The sequence below is a fragment of the Oryx dammah genome, unplaced genomic scaffold (genome assembly GCF_014754425.2).
Source record: "Oryx dammah isolate SB20612 unplaced genomic scaffold, SCBI_Odam_1.1 HiC_scaffold_13, whole genome shotgun sequence".
Taxonomy (NCBI): domain Eukaryota; kingdom Metazoa; phylum Chordata; class Mammalia; order Artiodactyla; family Bovidae; genus Oryx; species Oryx dammah.
In genome coordinates, this window is record NW_024070197.1 from 29,663,334 (window position 1) to 29,679,940 (window position 16,607).

The 16,607-nt window shown below is 51.4% G+C and overlaps 1 protein-coding gene and 1 long non-coding RNA gene across 5 annotated transcripts in view; one reads left to right on the plus strand and one right to left on the minus strand.

Annotated features, from left to right (window-relative positions):
• The first annotated feature begins 3 nt into the window (after positions 1-3).
• LOC120872753 lies at positions 4-9,851 on the plus strand. The gene is made up of 2 exons (XR_005723321.1): positions 4-3,495; positions 9,722-9,851. It is a non-coding gene; the product is annotated as an uncharacterized LOC120872753 (long non-coding RNA).
• Positions 9,852-12,347: 2,496 nt separating this feature from the next.
• RIPOR1 (RHO family interacting cell polarization regulator 1) overlaps positions 12,348-16,607 on the minus strand; it is a 16,227-nt gene continuing 11,967 nt past the window's right edge. For 2 of the 4 annotated variants that reach the window (XM_040253250.1, XM_040253248.1), the window contains 10 exons: positions 15,906-16,607; positions 15,700-15,821; positions 14,704-14,836; positions 14,306-14,441; positions 14,022-14,183; positions 13,606-13,761; positions 13,244-13,440; positions 13,072-13,155; positions 12,874-12,964; positions 12,348-12,735 (listed from right to left, as the gene is read on the minus strand). The exon at positions 15,906-16,607 is cut by the window's right edge and continues 1,071 nt beyond it. In XM_040253250.1, the coding sequence (XP_040109184.1) occupies positions 12,638-12,735; positions 12,874-12,964; positions 13,072-13,155; positions 13,244-13,440; positions 13,606-13,761; positions 14,022-14,183; positions 14,306-14,441; positions 14,704-14,836; positions 15,700-15,821; positions 15,906-16,607 (1,881 nt within the window). In that variant the 3' untranslated portion in view covers positions 12,348-12,637. The remainder of the gene's footprint in view (positions 12,736-12,873; positions 12,965-13,071; positions 13,156-13,243; positions 13,441-13,605; positions 13,762-14,021; positions 14,184-14,305; positions 14,442-14,703; positions 14,837-15,699; positions 15,822-15,905) is intronic. The other 2 variants (XM_040253251.1, XM_040253249.1) reach the window with 2 other exon arrangements.

The following is a 16,607-nucleotide window of genomic DNA, read 5'->3' on the forward strand; positions in this document are numbered from 1 at the left end:
GCGCTGCGGGTCGCGTCACGCCGCACGCGCCCTCAACTGGTCGCGCGTGGGCTCTTAGGGAGCCCGACGTCCGGGCTCCCGCTGGGTGGGGCTTCCTGGGCGGAGGCAGTCCCTTCTGGGCGGCCCAGGATTCCGGCCCAGTTGACCTGCTCAGCTGCAGTCTCCCGCCCTGAATCCGAAAGGGCGGACGTGGGGCGGGGGGAGGGTGTTTGGAGGAAGCGCGCGCGGGACTAGGCCGTGGGGCTGAGGCGGTTCTTGGGCGGAGCCCCGCCCTAGTCTCCGCCCTAGCCGGGCTGGACCCGCCCTCCGAGCGCCGCACGGCAGCCCGCCACGGGTAAGGCCGGGCGGGTCCCCTCTCACTCCCAAGTCCTCAGAAACAATCCTTCCCCCGCGAGCCAAGACAGGCAGGGCTGTCCTGGGGATCCCTCTGCTCTACAAGAGGGCTTCCTAAGACTGGGTGTGAGAGAAAAGGGCTTTTTCCTGGTGTGCCCAGGCCACTTTGGCCGGGAGAGGCCAGCGGAAGGCCAGACTTAATGCTTTTACACTAACGATCGTACCAGTCTTTTGCCAAAAGGATGTTCTCTATTTGGCGCAGTGTGATTGTGGATTTCAAAATGTAAGTTTTTTGTTTTTGCCTGAGAACTGTTAAGCTCTCTGTAGGCGGAATCCTTAAGCCCCTCACTGTGCGGTCGCCCCTCCCCCTCCCGAGCATGCACCTGCAGACTCTTCTACCCAACCAGCAATAAAGCTCCCTGAAGACTGACTGGAAGATGTTCTGGTGGCTCAGGAGGAGAACCTTTGATACTTACGAGAATCTGGCTCAGGACTGTATCTTTAATTCCGTTACCTTAGATCAAGGGGGAACAAACGGACCCAGCGTCAAGGGAACAGCTGCTGCTCCGTTGAGCTGATTGTTCCATTATGAAAATGTTAGCCCAATACTGACACCTATTTTGATTTTTTCTTTTTAAAGGAAATCTGAGTGGCTTTTTTTTTTTTAACTGTAAAATCTCCAGGTGTGGGCAACTGTATCAGATGTTTTAAAACTGCATAAGCTGATTAAGCCACACACAAGCCCTGTCAGTTTATATGACCTCTGACTTGAAGGAAAGAGTGAAGAGAAGTTCCACGGCCAAATCCTAGGCACCCCAGCATTTAAGATAGTGTAGTGGAGAAGGAGACTTGAGAGGGAACAGCCAGGAAGACAGAAGGAAATCCACTGAGTGTTAAATTTGGAATCCAAGGGCAGAGAAGGATTCAGGTAGGAGAGGAATGGTCAACTGTGTTTAGTGCTGCTGAGAGGTCATCTTGGGCCAGAAACATGGCTATATTGAATTGGCTACCTTGGAAGTCACTGGTAATTATCACTGGTGAGTTTGGCTTGATTTATGTTGCTTAATCAGATATGTGGACCTGACTAGAATGGGTTGACCTGAGAAGGAAATGGCAACCCACTCCAGTGTTCTTGCCTGGAGGATCCCATGGACAGAGGAGCATAACTGGCTACAGTCCATAGGGTTGTAAAGAGTCCTACACAACTGAAGTGACTGAGCAGGCAGCAGAATGGGTTGAAGCATGATCGGGAAAGTAAGGAAATAGAGACAACACACATAAGCAACATGAAATAAGTTTAGCTACAAAGGGAGCAAAGAAATTCAGGGATAAATGTGGAAAGATATGGGGTCAAGGGAGAATGACAAGATGAAAAGATTATAGCATGTTTATTTGTCATTGGGAGTGATACAGGAGAACAAAGTCTTGCTTGACTTTTTTTTTTTTTTTTCTCTTTTGGCGACACTGCAGGGCTTGCAGGATCTTACAGGATCGAACCCAGACTCACAGGAGTGAAAGCGCTGAGTCTTAACCACTGGACCGCCAGGAAATTCCCTTGTTTGACTTAAATCAGGGTGAAATTCATGAAAGAATATAAGGAAACTGGGAGGTTTGACCCTGGATAGGAACAGGATGCTTCCACTGTGGAAATCAGAGTAACAAGGGTGAAGATGGATGCAAATGCAGGGGAGAGGTAAAACAAGCTTGCAGTTTTCCTAGTGGAACTGCCTTGGTGGTATTGGTACCCATTTGAAGTTTGCGGTCATGAGTTCATTATTATTATTTTGGTCACATAGCATTCAGGATCTCAGTTCCCTAAGAGGGATCAAACCCACACCCCCTGCAGTGGAAGTGGGGACTCTTAACCACTGGACTTGCCAGGGAAGTCCTGACCATGAGTTTAAAGTTAAACCAGTTGGCCCAGTGTGTGATTTTCCTCCAGCAACATTTAACTGCTTGGGTACAGATGTGAAGAAAAGGGATAATTTGATTTCTCAGAATCAAGACCCAAGTTTTCTGATACCTAGTCTTAGGTACTTGCCTTATGTGATTAACTATTCTAGAAATGTGTGAAATATTTGGAAAATTTACATGTGACTCCTTTTTCTAGAAACCAAATTATTCCCGTTACCTCATGTATACTTGAGGACTCAGGCATAAAGAAAAGGCAAACTTTTTTTGAGAAAAATTACCAGACATCTCTGGCATATTTGCATTTTGTATTTTTTTCAGCCTGCCACACCAAAAAGCTCCTGGTATACTTAGGAACTGCGTACTAGAAACAAAGCTGATTTACACTTCAGTTCTTAGGTTCTTTTTTTCTAGTATTTGTAATAATCTAATTCACTGTCTCTAAGACCTTGCCTCATACCATCTTATCTTTAAGGTTCAAGAATGTCATCTAAAGCTTTAATGTACGTAAATGTAAAGCAATATATTTAGATGACAAAAAAAAACCTCAGCTGTACTTACAATTATCTTTACAGCTGCTATGGTCTAAATCTTTGTGTCCTCTCCAAAACTCATATGTGGAAATCCTAATATTAGATATGATGGTATTAGTAAGTGGGACCTTTGGGAGGTGCTTACGTCCCTCAGAAATGGAACTAGTGCCTTATAAAAGAAGCTTCACAGAGATCCCAGCCCCTGCCACCACGTGAGGGCACAGCCAGAAGGCACCAGCTGTGAACCAAGAAAAGGGCCTTCACCAGAATGTGACCATGTTGGTGCTTTGACCTCAGATTTTCCAGCCTCCAGAACTGTGAACAGTAGACATGTGCTGTTTATTAGCACCCAGTTGGTGGTATTTTGTTATAGCAGCCTGAACAGACTAAGACAACTACTATATTTACACTGTATCAACTATCATTACAACTATAGGACCTCTGAGGCATCAATTAGAAACCAGAATGAGGTCCAAGTGGCCTTGCAGCCTGCTCTCTGCTCTCTGAAGACAAAGATCCCATGTGCTGCTCTGACATGGGTGAGAAAATGCTGAGAATCACTAGGAAGGAACAAAAGAAAATGTTTTCTTCTTGCAGGAAATGGTGATGTGTCCTACTCTGTGCATGAAGTTGGCTCTAAAGATCAAGGGACGGAAAGCCAGTCCAAAAGGATAGTCTGTTTCAGGCCAGACAGAAACAGGCTGAAAAGAGTAATATGGTGAGAGCCTGTGGAACAGTTGGGATGATAAAAATGACAAGTTAGTTGCCTGTAGTACTATCCCAGACTATGTCACCCAGAGAGAACTGTGATGATTTAAAACCGCCCAGTGATTTAAGATGGAGAAGGCAATGGCACCCCACTCCAGTACTCTTGCCTGGAAAATCCCATGGACGGAGGAGCCTGGTGGGCTACAGTCCATGGGGTTGCTAAGAGTCAGACACAACTGAGCAACTTCACTTTCACTTTTCACTTTGATGCGTTGGAGAAGGAAATGGCAACCCACTCCAGTGTTCTTGCCTGGAGAATCCCAGGGACGGGGGAGCCTGGTGGGCTGCCATCTATGGGGTCGCATGGAGTCGGACACGACTGAAGCGACTTAGCAGCAGCAGCAGCAGTAATTTAAGAAAGTGTTCTTCCCATGGACTGTCTCAGGTTTGTAGTCCACAGGAGTTCAAGACATTATCAGCAGAAGGCTGTCAGCTTACCTCGTGGCAGTAGTGAAATCACCAGGTTCTAAGACCTGGCCCTCAGCCTCCAGAGTGGATTCCTTCCTTAGAGACTCATCAGGTTCACAGGAGCTTGATGCATAAGCCAAATGACATTTTACTAACTGAGAGGTGGACTGGTGCTCACATGCCGGCAAAAGGTATGTTCTCTCCCTGTAGGAGAGCCTTCTGGGAAGCCATATTACCAGGAAGCTTTGGTAAGCAGTTAATTTATATAATGTAAATGTTTAATATGCCGGAGTCATATTGTCTGGCATTTGAATCTTGTCTTGGTTTCTTATTAGCTGTGTGATCTTGGGTAAATTAGTAACAACTCAACTGCAGGTTTCTTCTCTATAACACTTCTTCACAAAGTGGTAAGGACTGAATGAGACAATCCAAATAAAACTTTAGGCATAGTTCGAGGCACTGATAATCATACAATAAATGTAAACTATAATTTTTTTTTATTTTTATGCTTATTAACCTACCCTCACTCCCAAATCTGCCTTCTGATGGCCATGGTCTTTAATTAATTAATAGGATTAATTAATTGAATTACTTACTGACTAGGCTTTCCTTGGTCTGGAAGCCATTCTTTCTGAGGAAAGTGTATTTTGTCTATTATTCTTAGAAGAACAATTCTATTTCCAAATCTTCCTTAGCTCCCACTGTTGCCCACAGGTAAAGCTTGCAATAATCGTGATCATTTATATGTTTTTTGGGAACTCATTAAGCAAGAGTCTCAATGAACTGAGAGATGAGCTGATTTTCTGAGGAACAATGGGCAAGACTTCCTGCCCACTTTGCGGGGTGAGACGTAAAGCTACACCTGAGCACTCCATTGCGCTGTGTCTACTGAGGATCTGTGTGAGGTATAATCCAGTGCAGCAAAGATTTACAGAGTACTGCTGTCTTCAGCTCCCTTTCTAGGCACTGGGGATACAAAGATGACCCAAGATGTGTTTCCCGCTCTTAAAGTTTAGAAAACAAAACCAAGACACATTAATGCATAACTGTGATAATGGGAAGAAATGGACTCATAAAGGAGCAAATCATTTCCCAGGGGTATCTCATTTCAGCTTGGTGTTAATAGGATCTGAAGGGCTTCCCCGGTGGCTCAGTGGTAAAGAATCCACCTTTCCAATGCAGGAGATGTCGGTTTGATCCCTGGGTCGGGAAGATCCCCTGGAGGAGGAAATGGTAACCTACTCCAGTATTCTTGCCTGGAGAATCCCATGGACAGAGGAGTCTGGCAGGCTACAGTCCATGGGGTCGCAAAGAGTCAGACATGACTGAGCACACAGGCACGCAAAAGCTCAGAAGGCATTAACAAGGCAAGGCACGTAAGGTGAAGAGCCATAATAAAGGGCATAAAAGGGTACAAGAGTGTTAGAGGGACGGTCAGTCTTTCCATTCTTTTGGATGAGGATGTAGTGAGTGATACTAAATCTTGTAAGATATTTGGAAAGTTTTCAGTCTCAACTGCCAAGGCCAACCACTTTTTCCTAAATTTTAAAGACCTGCTCTTCTATATCATCTCCTACCCAGACCACAGGAATTTGTTTCCTTATTGATATCTGCTTTCTTCAGATCCCTATGAAAATTCTATTTTACCTCCCAGCTCAAACTTCTGCTCTCTACAGTCTAAAGGATTTTGCCTGGGCCTACATCTCACGTTTGAGCAGTAGGTTACTTTTGTTCTCTGTGCTCTTACCTGCATGTTTCAGATATGCATTGATCACCCTTAAATAATTCACCTCATCTGTTCACTTTTCATTTTAAAAAACACCTTCATGCCTGTCCTCTTAGTTGATGTTCACAGTTCTTTTTGAAGAGCCAGCCACAGTTTTGTCCTTAACTCTAGAAGTAAAGTGACTTGCTCAGAGTCGTCCAGTAACTTGTTGACAAAACCAGAATGAGTACTCAGATCTTCCAGCCCCACCCTCTCTCTTCCTGTTCTTTCACTGGCCACTCTGCGCTCCTCACTCTGTTAGGTAACATTTCCATTTTTATAGGGATCCTCTGTACTTGATGCTTTAGCTCAGGGACTGCTTGGGAGGGGGAAAAGGAAGGGAGGTCTATCACGTGAGCTCTGGACCTCTCTGCTCCCTCATTTTCTCCCCTCTGAATTTTATGTGATTTGTTTAGAGGTAAAAAGTTTTTGTCCCCTCCACACAAGTTGGACAGTGCCTTAACCCAAAGGGGGGGCTTTAATGGTGGACATTTCAGGCTCTTAGTAAACAGAAGAGCTATTTGGAATCACGATTTACTAATCTGTAAGTAAACCTTGAATAGGGCTTCCCAGGTGGCTCAGGAGCCCTATTAATTAATTAAAGACCATGGCCATCAGACTCAGGAGCCTGGCAGTCCATGGGGTCACAATGAGTCAGAAATGATGAAGCAACTGAGCATGCGTGCATGCAAGTCCTGAATCAACTGCTCTATGCCCAGGTCTATGTTCAAGGTGCTACTGGAGAGAGATGATGCCCCTAGCCTTCAAAGGCCTCATGTTTTGTCTTGTATTAATCTGGAGACACTAAACCCTCATGAGTATTAGTAGGTGAAAGTCAAGGATGGAGAAGCAAGTAAAAGGAGGGTATGGGTAGCAGGTGTGGGAGGAACAGATTGGTCACCGGATATCACTGTGGTCATACGAGACTTCACAATGAAGCAAGGATGACTCTCAAACTTCTCCCTCTAGCCTACATACTTCTCTTCTTGCCCAGATCTACATGTCTAGCTTCTTTCTGGACACTTCTCCTGGATGGCTCCCAGGCTACCCTTAGGAGCCTTGTCATTCTCCTCCTCATTTGCTTCGCTAGGGCTCCCCCTTTACAGTGAAAGATACCCCCATCCATCCACCACAGCGGCCAGAAACCTAAGCTTCATTCTCTCATCTCCCACATCCCATCAGTCTCCAAATCCCATCCATTCTACCTTCTGAACATTTCACTCTAACCTCCTCTCTATCCCTACCTGGCTTAGCATCAGGCTCCTCACTGCTCCCTGCCTCCTCTCAACACAAAGCGACCTTTCCAAACCACAGATGGGATCACAAAATTCCCCCGCTTCAAGTCCATGCATGAGTCCCCAGTGTTCTAGGAGTAAATCCCAACTCCTCAGCCACTCCACAAGCCCCTTTCTAACTGCCCCCTCTGGCCCCTGTGGATTCAATTTGCCTCCTACTCATCTGACCTCAGTTCTCTCTGCTCAGGCTTCCATTCCATTCCTTATTTGAGAACCCCGTGGTAAAAGTGCATTCTAAGGAGCTACGTTTCATAGGGGACTCTTGAGGGGTTTTTTAATCCAGACTTTTTCTGCACTAAACGTATACTGTTCTTTCATATTCACAATGTTTTCAGATTGTGTCAAGTTTTACAGATATGCATCAAAAGCTATTTCTTGACCACTTACTATATCTTTGGCCTTAGTTGGTGGGAACAGTAAAGGCAGATGCAGCCTGCTTAAACAGAGAATTGCCTGGAGCACGTGTTTAAAATAAAGATTCCTTGGTCTCTGAATTTGAATCTCCAGGGAAGTTCTCAAGTGAATCTTAGAACTGAGTAAATTGGAAAGACCTAACCTGATTTCATTTATAAGAAATATCCAGGGACCTCCCAGTGGCTAAGATTCCCACTTCCACTGCTGGGGACGTGGGTTCAATCCCTAATTAGGGAACTAAGATCCCATATGCCAGGTGATTCAGCCAAAAAAAAAAGAAAGACCCAGAATAGGCAAATCTATAGAATCTGTGGTTTCAGTAGGTTAGTGGTTGCCTTGAGGGCTGGGGGGCAGGAAAGGGAAGGGGATGCAGAGGTCCTGGGAATGATACTTAAGGAGTGCTGAGTTTCTTTTGAGGTTGATGAAATCTCTAAAATTGATTTGGTGATGGTTGTACAACCCTAAATACACTAAAAGCCGCTACTGAATTGTACATTTTAAATGGATGAATTGTATGGTATGCAGACTAAATCTTAATAAAGCTGTTTAAAAACAAAACAAAAAGCTTGGACCAAGCTCTACAAGGAAGGCAGAAATCATCTTTTCCAGACTTGAGTGGAATGTGTTACCTAGCTGACTAGTCAGCAAATACTTACAGACATATATATTGGAGGTATAAACAAGTGATTGCAATGGGGTGTGATTCCCCTAAAACTGTACTAGGGGAAATGCATGCTTCTATGATAGGAGCACCGGAGAAGGCAATGGCACCCTACTCCAGTACTCTTGCCTGGAAAATCCCATGGATGGAGGAGCCTGGTGGGCTGCCATCCATGGGGTCGCTAAAAGTCGGGCACGACTGAAGCGACTTAGCAGCAGCAGCAGCAGCATGATAGGAGCACAGTGGAAGGGAAGCTTCCTGAGGAAATCTGTGATGTTCAGGTTGAAGCCTATCAGGTAACCAGGCATTAGCAAGGGAAGATGAGGAGTGTACCACAGAGGCAAGCAAGCCCCACGGATGGTTCAGTGAGGTCCCATGCGGACTGAGAAGTTAGGTGGCAGAAGTGGGGCTGGAGAGAGGAACCCACTTAAAAGCCTTTGTGAGCCAGGTTGAGGGGGCTGGAATTTTCCCTAAGAGAAACAGACTGTAGTGATGGGTCTGTTTTTAGAAATCACTTTGCACTTTGGAGACTGGATGGAAGAAGGGCAAGACCGGAGTCAGGGAGCCTGTGAGGAGCAGTTTTAGTGTTTAGGAGAGAGGTCAATGTGTCTGGAAACTGAGTGGTGCCAATGGGGATGAAGAGAAACAGAACTTAGCAATATTTAGGGTATTTAATTGCAAAGATTGTGATGGTTGGGATGAGGGCACAGGGGCAAGAATCAAGGGTGAGGCCCAGCTATGTGGCTTGAGTACCTGGGCAGCTGGTAACCCCGAGAGTCTGAGAGGAGAAGCAGGTTTTGAGATGTTTGATTTTGAGCATGCTTTTCAAAAGGTGTCCAGTCAGCAGTTGGATATGAGGGTCAGGAGATGAGGAGAGAGCCATGTGAATCACAACCATGAGGCATACAGCCTCAGCATATAGATGGAAGCCAGAGAAATGGATAAGGTGCTTCAGGGAGTGTGTTTCAAAAGAGAGGAGCAAGGGGTCTAGAATGGAAAGCTGTGGAGTGATGTTTGTAAGAGGATGCTTGAGGAGGAGGAGAAAGCTGTAGGGAGATTCAGAGGAAACAGCTAGAAATGTCAATGTTAGCATGGCAATTTGGTTGCTTATTCAGCTTCTCCAAGTCAATACTCTTGGCAGATCCAATATGCTCTGGGTGTCTTCAGAGAAAAATGAGACTTGACCATTGATATCAAACTCAAACTATGACCATCACCCCATTGCAGCCTTCTGAAACAAGAGGCCTCTTCCTGCAGGTCAATGACAGTCTTATTTTCCAAATGATAGATGTTTTTCCGTAGCAGTTCATATAGGTCTGGGAGTCCTTCCCAAGCTCACCCTCTGTATTACGTCGGCCCAGGAGAGCCAGGTCCAGCAGCCAGGCCAACAGCCTTCTGTCGATGGCTGAGAGATGGCCTATATAGGGTCCTCCAGGGATGCCAGGGGTGGGGGGAACATGTCATTTGCCCAGGGTTCAGCAAATTGTACCCACACACCAGGCAGAAGCACACAAGGAAGGCACCCCCACTCTGTGGGCAAGACAAAGAAGCAGTTCTCTTCCCACATGCCAACCCATCTGCCTCTTTGCCTTTACCGTGTTTTTTTCTTTCTTCTTTTTTTGGTTCTCTGCAGCTCTGAATACATGAGGAAGGAGAGTAGAGACTGGAGGAAAGGTAAGGTTGGAAGAAGGCAAAAGGAAAGGAGGTGGGGTGGGGGGACCCAGTGCCCCCCTACCCAATAAACTGTATCCTGGACTACCTCAGCCTGGTCCCTTTTTTCGCAGCGTGGGCTTATAAGTTTCTCCCGGGGAGAGCCCCACAATAGTGGCCAGGGCATGGCTGCAGCCTTGATGGACTTGATCGGTGGGGCGTTTCTCAGGGTGTCACAGACCTTGGAGGCGCACTTCCTTATGTCCCCTCACAGAAGCTGGCACAGGCTCCACAGGACATCTGGGCACAGACTTTCCCTGCTCTGGTGCATCTGACTCCTGATGGTGTCATCAGCCTCCCGTCACCAGAGGTAGCAGGCTCAAAACTGCCCAGAGTTGCCAGAGTGAGAGCCTCTCCGAACCTGTGTGACAGCAGGGGAGGAGGTGTGCTGGGAGCAGCTTTGCCTTGTGCGAAGACCTATGGGAGCACCTGTGAGGGTTTGTGTGTGCTGGGGGAGGGCAGGGTATGCAAAAGGGCAGACAAGGGCTTCCCCTGCCCCTACCCCCCATCCCTGCCACCTCATAGACGTGGGCCTGAGCGTAAGAGGCCATACAGCCTGACTTTAAGTAATTGATGGAGAGGGGTTGGGTGGCTGTTCTGGGGTTGATCCACTGCTCTGAACTGAGTAGGCTCGATGGGGCAAAGGCCCGAGGCTCTTTCTGTCTCGGCCTTGACAGTGCTTCCGCTGTACCTCACAGCACCCTAATTCTAGCTCCTACTCATCCTGACCTTCCAATCCACCCTCACCTAGAGCTGAATATGAGGCTCAGGATTCAGGGCTCTCCTTGTAGAGGACAGAGTTAGGTACCCTATCCCTTCCCAGAATAGGAAAGCAGAGATGTAGGGCCACTCAAATTTCCAGTGACCAGTTGACCCCTGGCAGGGGTGTTTTTCCACCTCCATTTCTTGCCCAGGCCCTGTCCTCTCCTGTGGGTTGAGCCATGAGCTACTGCTGGTCCAGTCACCACGCTGCACTTTCCCAGGACCTGCTAGGCCTGTGTTCACTTCCTTTCCCCACCACACAGGCCATGCTGTGGATGTCAGTGGGCAGTCCTGTCCTCCCAGTGGGGCGCTTGTGGGGCTGCAGGCCTAAGGGACTCTAGGGGTGGTTCTGAGCCTGCAACCCTGCTTCAGGGGCCCTTACAGCAAGCCCAGGCTGTGGCCAGCTTTGGGTCCTGGCTCGGTCTCTATCAGTTGTTTGCCTTCCCCTACCACTGCGGCCGATCATCCCCCCAAAACTGAGCTGATCATCTCTCCCGTACCACCCTTCACAGTCACAGAGGGAACACGCAGCCCATGTGCTGAGGGCGGTCGGCCTGCCCCCACCCCCGCGCCCGCCCCCACCCAACGGGAATGGGCCGCCTGCATCCACACACAGGTGTTTCCTGTGCTCCTTCCTGTTACCGTTTTTTTTCTGCTCAGCTTGGCTTCCCCAGCAGGTGGTTAAAGGCCCAGCCAAACCTCTTCATACACAGCTCTAAAACACAGGGGGGCAGAGCTCTCTGGGGATCTGGGTCACCCCTTCGGGGGGGGGGGGACTGTTGGCACCTCATTGACTCTTCCTGAGTACAAGCACACAGACTGTCCCCAGGGTGTCACGCTGCTGTGCTACGGGGACGCCAGAGTGGGCTCAGGGACCAGGGAAGGCCCTCCCCTGCGCTGTTGTCACTGAAAGCTCTGGCAGGACGGGGAAGGTGCAAGACCTGTTTCTCCAGCCTCGAGTGTGGGCTTCCCTTCGGCCCTCCTAAGAACAGACCTGCCATCCTGCAGTCCCACCCTACCCTCAGGTCCCTCCCACTGAACTCACTAAACTTTCTGGGGTTAATAAACTCACGTGAGCCCTCTCCCTGGAGCAGCACAAGTCTGCCAGCTGTGGCAAGGTCACAAGGTTTGGTCAGGTTTGTTATTACAGACGGGAGGTGGCTCAGAGATAGGAGGGACTTACTGTTAAGAGAGTCAGGGCAGCCACCCACGTCACCTGCCTCCCCAGCTCCAGCTCTCCCCTCTACAAGAACCTCCTCTCAACCCACTCACCTCCTTGGGCACAGCCCCTTCTGTAGGGAGCTGCCTTTGCTGAAGTAAAGACCCAGAAGCCTGGCATTCCCTGATGGGGTTCTGCTGCCCCCTGGTGGCCAGAAGCTCCAGCCACCACCACACCTTTTCCTGCCTGCTTCCTCTTTGCCTCCCAGCCAAGCCAGCTGCTGCTAGGGAGCCATTCCCAGGACTGGCACCCTTTGGGCCTTCTCTAGGCCAGCTCCAGAGTTTAGCTCCAGACTAGTCCTATAGCTTCCAGGCCCAGGGTACACCAACCTGCAGGCCGGGCCTCCTCAGCAACACTCCACCACCCTCTTCCTCTGCCCTCTTTTCCAAGCCCATTTCCAGCCTCTGGGCTTCTTCCATCTGGATTTTCAGGGCAAAAAAGCACATGGTGCTGTCACAGTTGGAGTGTGGACACACTAGTGTCAGGGCCACAGCCAGAAGATGCTGGAGCAGGAGGTTAGAAGTGCACCAGTCCAGGCTATGTAGGAAAGGCATTTCTGCTTTTTTTTATTTTCTGTAAAACTCTGTAAATAAAATACAAAACCAAGGGCAGGGCAGAGGCAGGACGGCCAGGCCCAGGACACCGATCTATGGCAAGTGTGCTGAGCCAAGGCTGGGAGGCACTTGACTGTGGCACTGACTCCCCCAACCCCAAGGACAACAGGAGAATATATTAGATTTTCATTGATAGGAATCTGTGAGGGAAGGATGCCTGGAGCCAGCCCTCATCCTCCCTGCCAGTGCCTGGTAAGCCCTGAAGGTGCGGGGAAGGGGCACTGGGGGCGGCTAGGTGGGGAGTTTAGAATGCCGTGCTGGCCATGCTGCCGGGCCCAAAGATGCGGGGCAGGGCATCCAGTGACTCCTCCAGCCTTCGGTGGGCAGACTGTCCCTCTTCTCCTGGAATGGATAGGATGGGGTCAGGAGTGGTCCTAGCTCCACCCTTCCCTCCCGCCCCGACCCCATCTCACCCCTACTCCCAGCAGCCAAATGTCCTAGAACTCAACTAGAACCGTGCCTCCTGATCCCCAGCCTCACCACACTGCTGCAGGCTCTGCCGAGCTGCTTCCCTAACGGCTTCTGTGTCTGTCTGGCAGAGGTACACCAGGGGCTCAATGCCTTCTGGAGCCTACCAGGGGAGAGAGCACTGAAGTGGGCCCAGGGGAGCAGGCTCAGGACCCAGGGCTCGGGGAGCTGGGAGGGGAGACAGAGGGTAGGAAGGTCGGCAGGGGTCACCTTGATGCAGCCCAGAGCCAGGCAGCCGGCCACTCTGGTCTGCACATCCTCATCCTCCAGCTGGTCCAGGAAGCACAGCAGGGCCTGGGTAGGGTTGGGAGGGTAAACTCAGCCTGGGACTCAGCCTGGGACCCCAGCCTCCACCCTCCAGGGAGGCCTGCCCAACTCTCACCCTTTCCCTGAAGGCAGGGCCCAGCGACAGGCTCCGGAGCTGAGTGCTGACAGCAGCCATGACCTTGTTGTTCCCATGGACAAGCAGAGAGCTGAGGGCCCGGAGCCCATCCCTTTGAAGCCGCCCCTCAGGTGCCAACCTCAGGGCCTTCAGCACAATAGCCTGGTCATCCGAGTTCAGATTCCGCACCAGTAACACTGAAAGAAGGAAGTTGGGCAGTGGGGGAGGGGTGTCAGTTGGAACAAGGTGGCAGGGCAAAGAGCCTCCGGGGGTAGGGTCTTTTGTACCCTTGTGTCCTGAATCTACACCTTCAGACCCACCCACAGGGCCAGGCCACTTTGTGACCAGGGCCACTGCCTCACCCTCCTCAGCTGTCTCGGTTACATAGGTCTCCATGGAGGAGCAGTCCAAGGCTTCGACGTAACTCCAGAACTGGAAGACGGTGAGCTGCTCTCCAGGGCCTGCCTGGCTCCGGGGCAGCTTCTGGCCCAGGGCATCCTCCAGGAACTTGATGCACACTGTGGGAGGCAGGGTTGCAGGTCTCAGGGAGTGGAGGGACCTGGGTCATTAGAGGGAAGGGTGCCCCATCCCTGGTGCACGTCCAGGAAGTCCGTCCCTGTCCAATCTGGGCCCTTTTGTGCTGAGGCATGTGCCTTTACTATTTCTTCCCAGTGCTCAACTCAGCGTGTCTGTGTGGGCTGACCTGGCTTTCCCTAAGGTCCCATCACTGGGGATCTGAGGAAGGAGGGTAGAAGGGGCAGGCCGGCAGCCCACTCACCAGCCTCGGCTAAGCCTGGCTGGCGCAGGGAGAGACGGGCGCTGTACTGATTGCAGAAGGTGAGGAGCACCCGCTCCACAGGGCAGATGAAAGGGCTGAGTCCCTCTGTGCATTGGTCCCAGAAGGTCAGGAAGCCGGGCCGAGAGGCCGAGAACTGCACCACTGTGAGGAGATGCAAGAAACTGTCAGCAACAGAGCAGGCAGGTGGTAAGACAGGTGTGCAGGTGGGGCAGGGCAAGGCAGGAGCTCTGGGACACATGTGCCAGGGCCCACACAGCCTTTACCTTCCTGGGCAGAGGTGGCAGGCATTTCCCATTGCCTGCTGAGCTCGCATACTGCTTCGAGCACTCGGGCCTCCCGCAGTAGCCGCTCCAGGGCCCATGCCTCCTGGCAGCGCAGGGGCCCAAATGTGCCCAGTTTCTGGAGAACAGGGGTGGCCAAGTAGCTCAGACCTCAAGGTAGAGCTTAGAGAGGATGGAGACCGGGGACTGCAAGTCCCAGCATGCATCGGGAGAGGCTTGGGGGAGCCAGAGTGTGGGAGGTGTTCCATTCAGCAAGAGCCAGGCCCTGGGACATTGGGGAGTGGAACTCAGAGGAGGGGTGAAGGGCCAGGAATGAGGTGCAGGGCTCCCTGGGGGAAGCGACTACCAGGGGAGGGTGGGGGGAACACCAATAGCCTCACCAGCAGGAGGCGGCTGCAGTGATACAGGTGCTGAACCAAGGCAGCATCCAGAGCTGGACACCCTGTGCTGAGGGCTCGGGCACTGGGCGAGTCGAGGCTGTCCTCAGCCCCAGGTGCTAGGCTGTTTGGGGGCCTGAGAGAAAGATGGGGTCAACCGCCCCAGGAGCAGACATCATCATCTGGTCACCAGTAAATTTTTATTAAGCTCCCCCCTGCCATCCCAGAACAGAACAGGTGACACACGAACAGACAATGGGCAAGTTCACGGAAGACTTCCAGAAGGAGGAAAGGGCTGGGACCAACAGGTGGTAGCAGGGGTCTGCCCAGAGCCCATCTGCCCAGGGCCACCTCCAGCTATGACCACCAGCACCACTGGGGCCAGGACGGACAGGAGTAGGGCTGCAGGCGGGATGGCCTACACACAGTGGACTGCGAGAGGTTGTGGCCCAAGGGGCGCCGGGTACCGGGTTGTAACCTGGGCAGCATCAGAGAGAGGAGGGGCCGCACAAGATCTTCAACTACGAGTTGGCAAAGGCCACTCCGGGACAGAGAGCCAAGGGGCCCGGGTCTCTGGGCAGATCGGGATCCAGACAGAGGAGGTTGATGCTGAGGGACCCAGGACGCACAGGGAGGCACAGAAAGGGCTCGTTCATAGCGTGGGTTCAAGGTGAGGCCAAGGAAGAGAGGAGCTAGAGACTCAGGAGCTGACAGGGACTGACGGGGGAGGCAGACACTGCAGGGATGAGGAGGAAGGTGGCCAGAAGCACTGGGGATACAGATGGGGTTGAAAACATGGGCACCAAGGACACACAAGTAGTACATGGGTGGGGTGAACATGGAGGCACCCACCAGCAACCCCGCTCCTCCCGCCCACCTCTCGTCTTGCTGCTGTCTCTACGTGGTCCACCTGGCCTCACCTCACCTGTTCCCCTTTCTCACCTCTCTCCTTCACCTGGTACTCACCTCCCCTCTTACCCCTCCCCTCACCCTTCTCACCTGTCCCCAGGACTGTCATTGTCTTCATCTTCATCCTCATTGAGGAAGCTGAAGCTCTCTAGGGCGTGCTCCACAGTGATGCTGAGACTGGAGGCCCGGCTCCGAGTCAGGCCTTGTCTCTGCTGGGGTTTTGAAGGGCGTCAGAGCTGCTGCCCCTGCCTGGCTGCCCTCCCTGTATCATAGCAGCCCAGCCCAGCCCTCCTCACCATAAGCAGACTCTCCAGCCGGGTCACCTCCTGCTCCAGACCCTGCAGCTCTGGAAACTGGCCACGATAGTCATCCAGGGCAGCCATCAGGGCCCCCAGAGCCTCTTCCAGCCTCCTGTCCCCAGCCCCTTCAGCTGCCCCTGGAACTGGGGCCGGAGCAGCCCTGGCCACTTTAGGGTCTGGATGCTGGGGCACAGGGGCTAGGGGTGAGGGAAGGAGACTTGGGCTCTGACAGATGGCTTCTGCGGGGTCTGGGGAAGGGCTTGTGAGGTGCTCCCAACTGGAACAAGCAGGACTTGGAAGGGAGGTGCTGGGGGATATGGGGTCTGCCTGAGTGCAAGGAGTGGAGGCTAGGTAACTACCAAACAGGGGGTCAGTGCCTAGGTGGGGAGGGTCTGTATTTGCAGAGGGGCTAGAGAGCTTGGCAAAGGCTAGAAAAGTGGAGGGGCTTACAGTTTTAAGAGTGGGGCTTGTGACAGAATGAGTGGGACTACTGGTGGTCTGGACTGGGTCCTTAGCATTGGCTGTAGTGGTGTTAGTTGACATCTTGGCTTTGGGAGTAGTGGTTGCAGTTGTGTGGGCGGGGCCTGTGGTGGTGTAGGTGGGGCTTGCAGTAGTGTGGATGGGGCCTGTGGTGGTATAGGTGGGGCTTGCAGTAGTGTGGGTAGGGCCTGTGGTGGTATAGGTGGGGCTTGCAGTAGT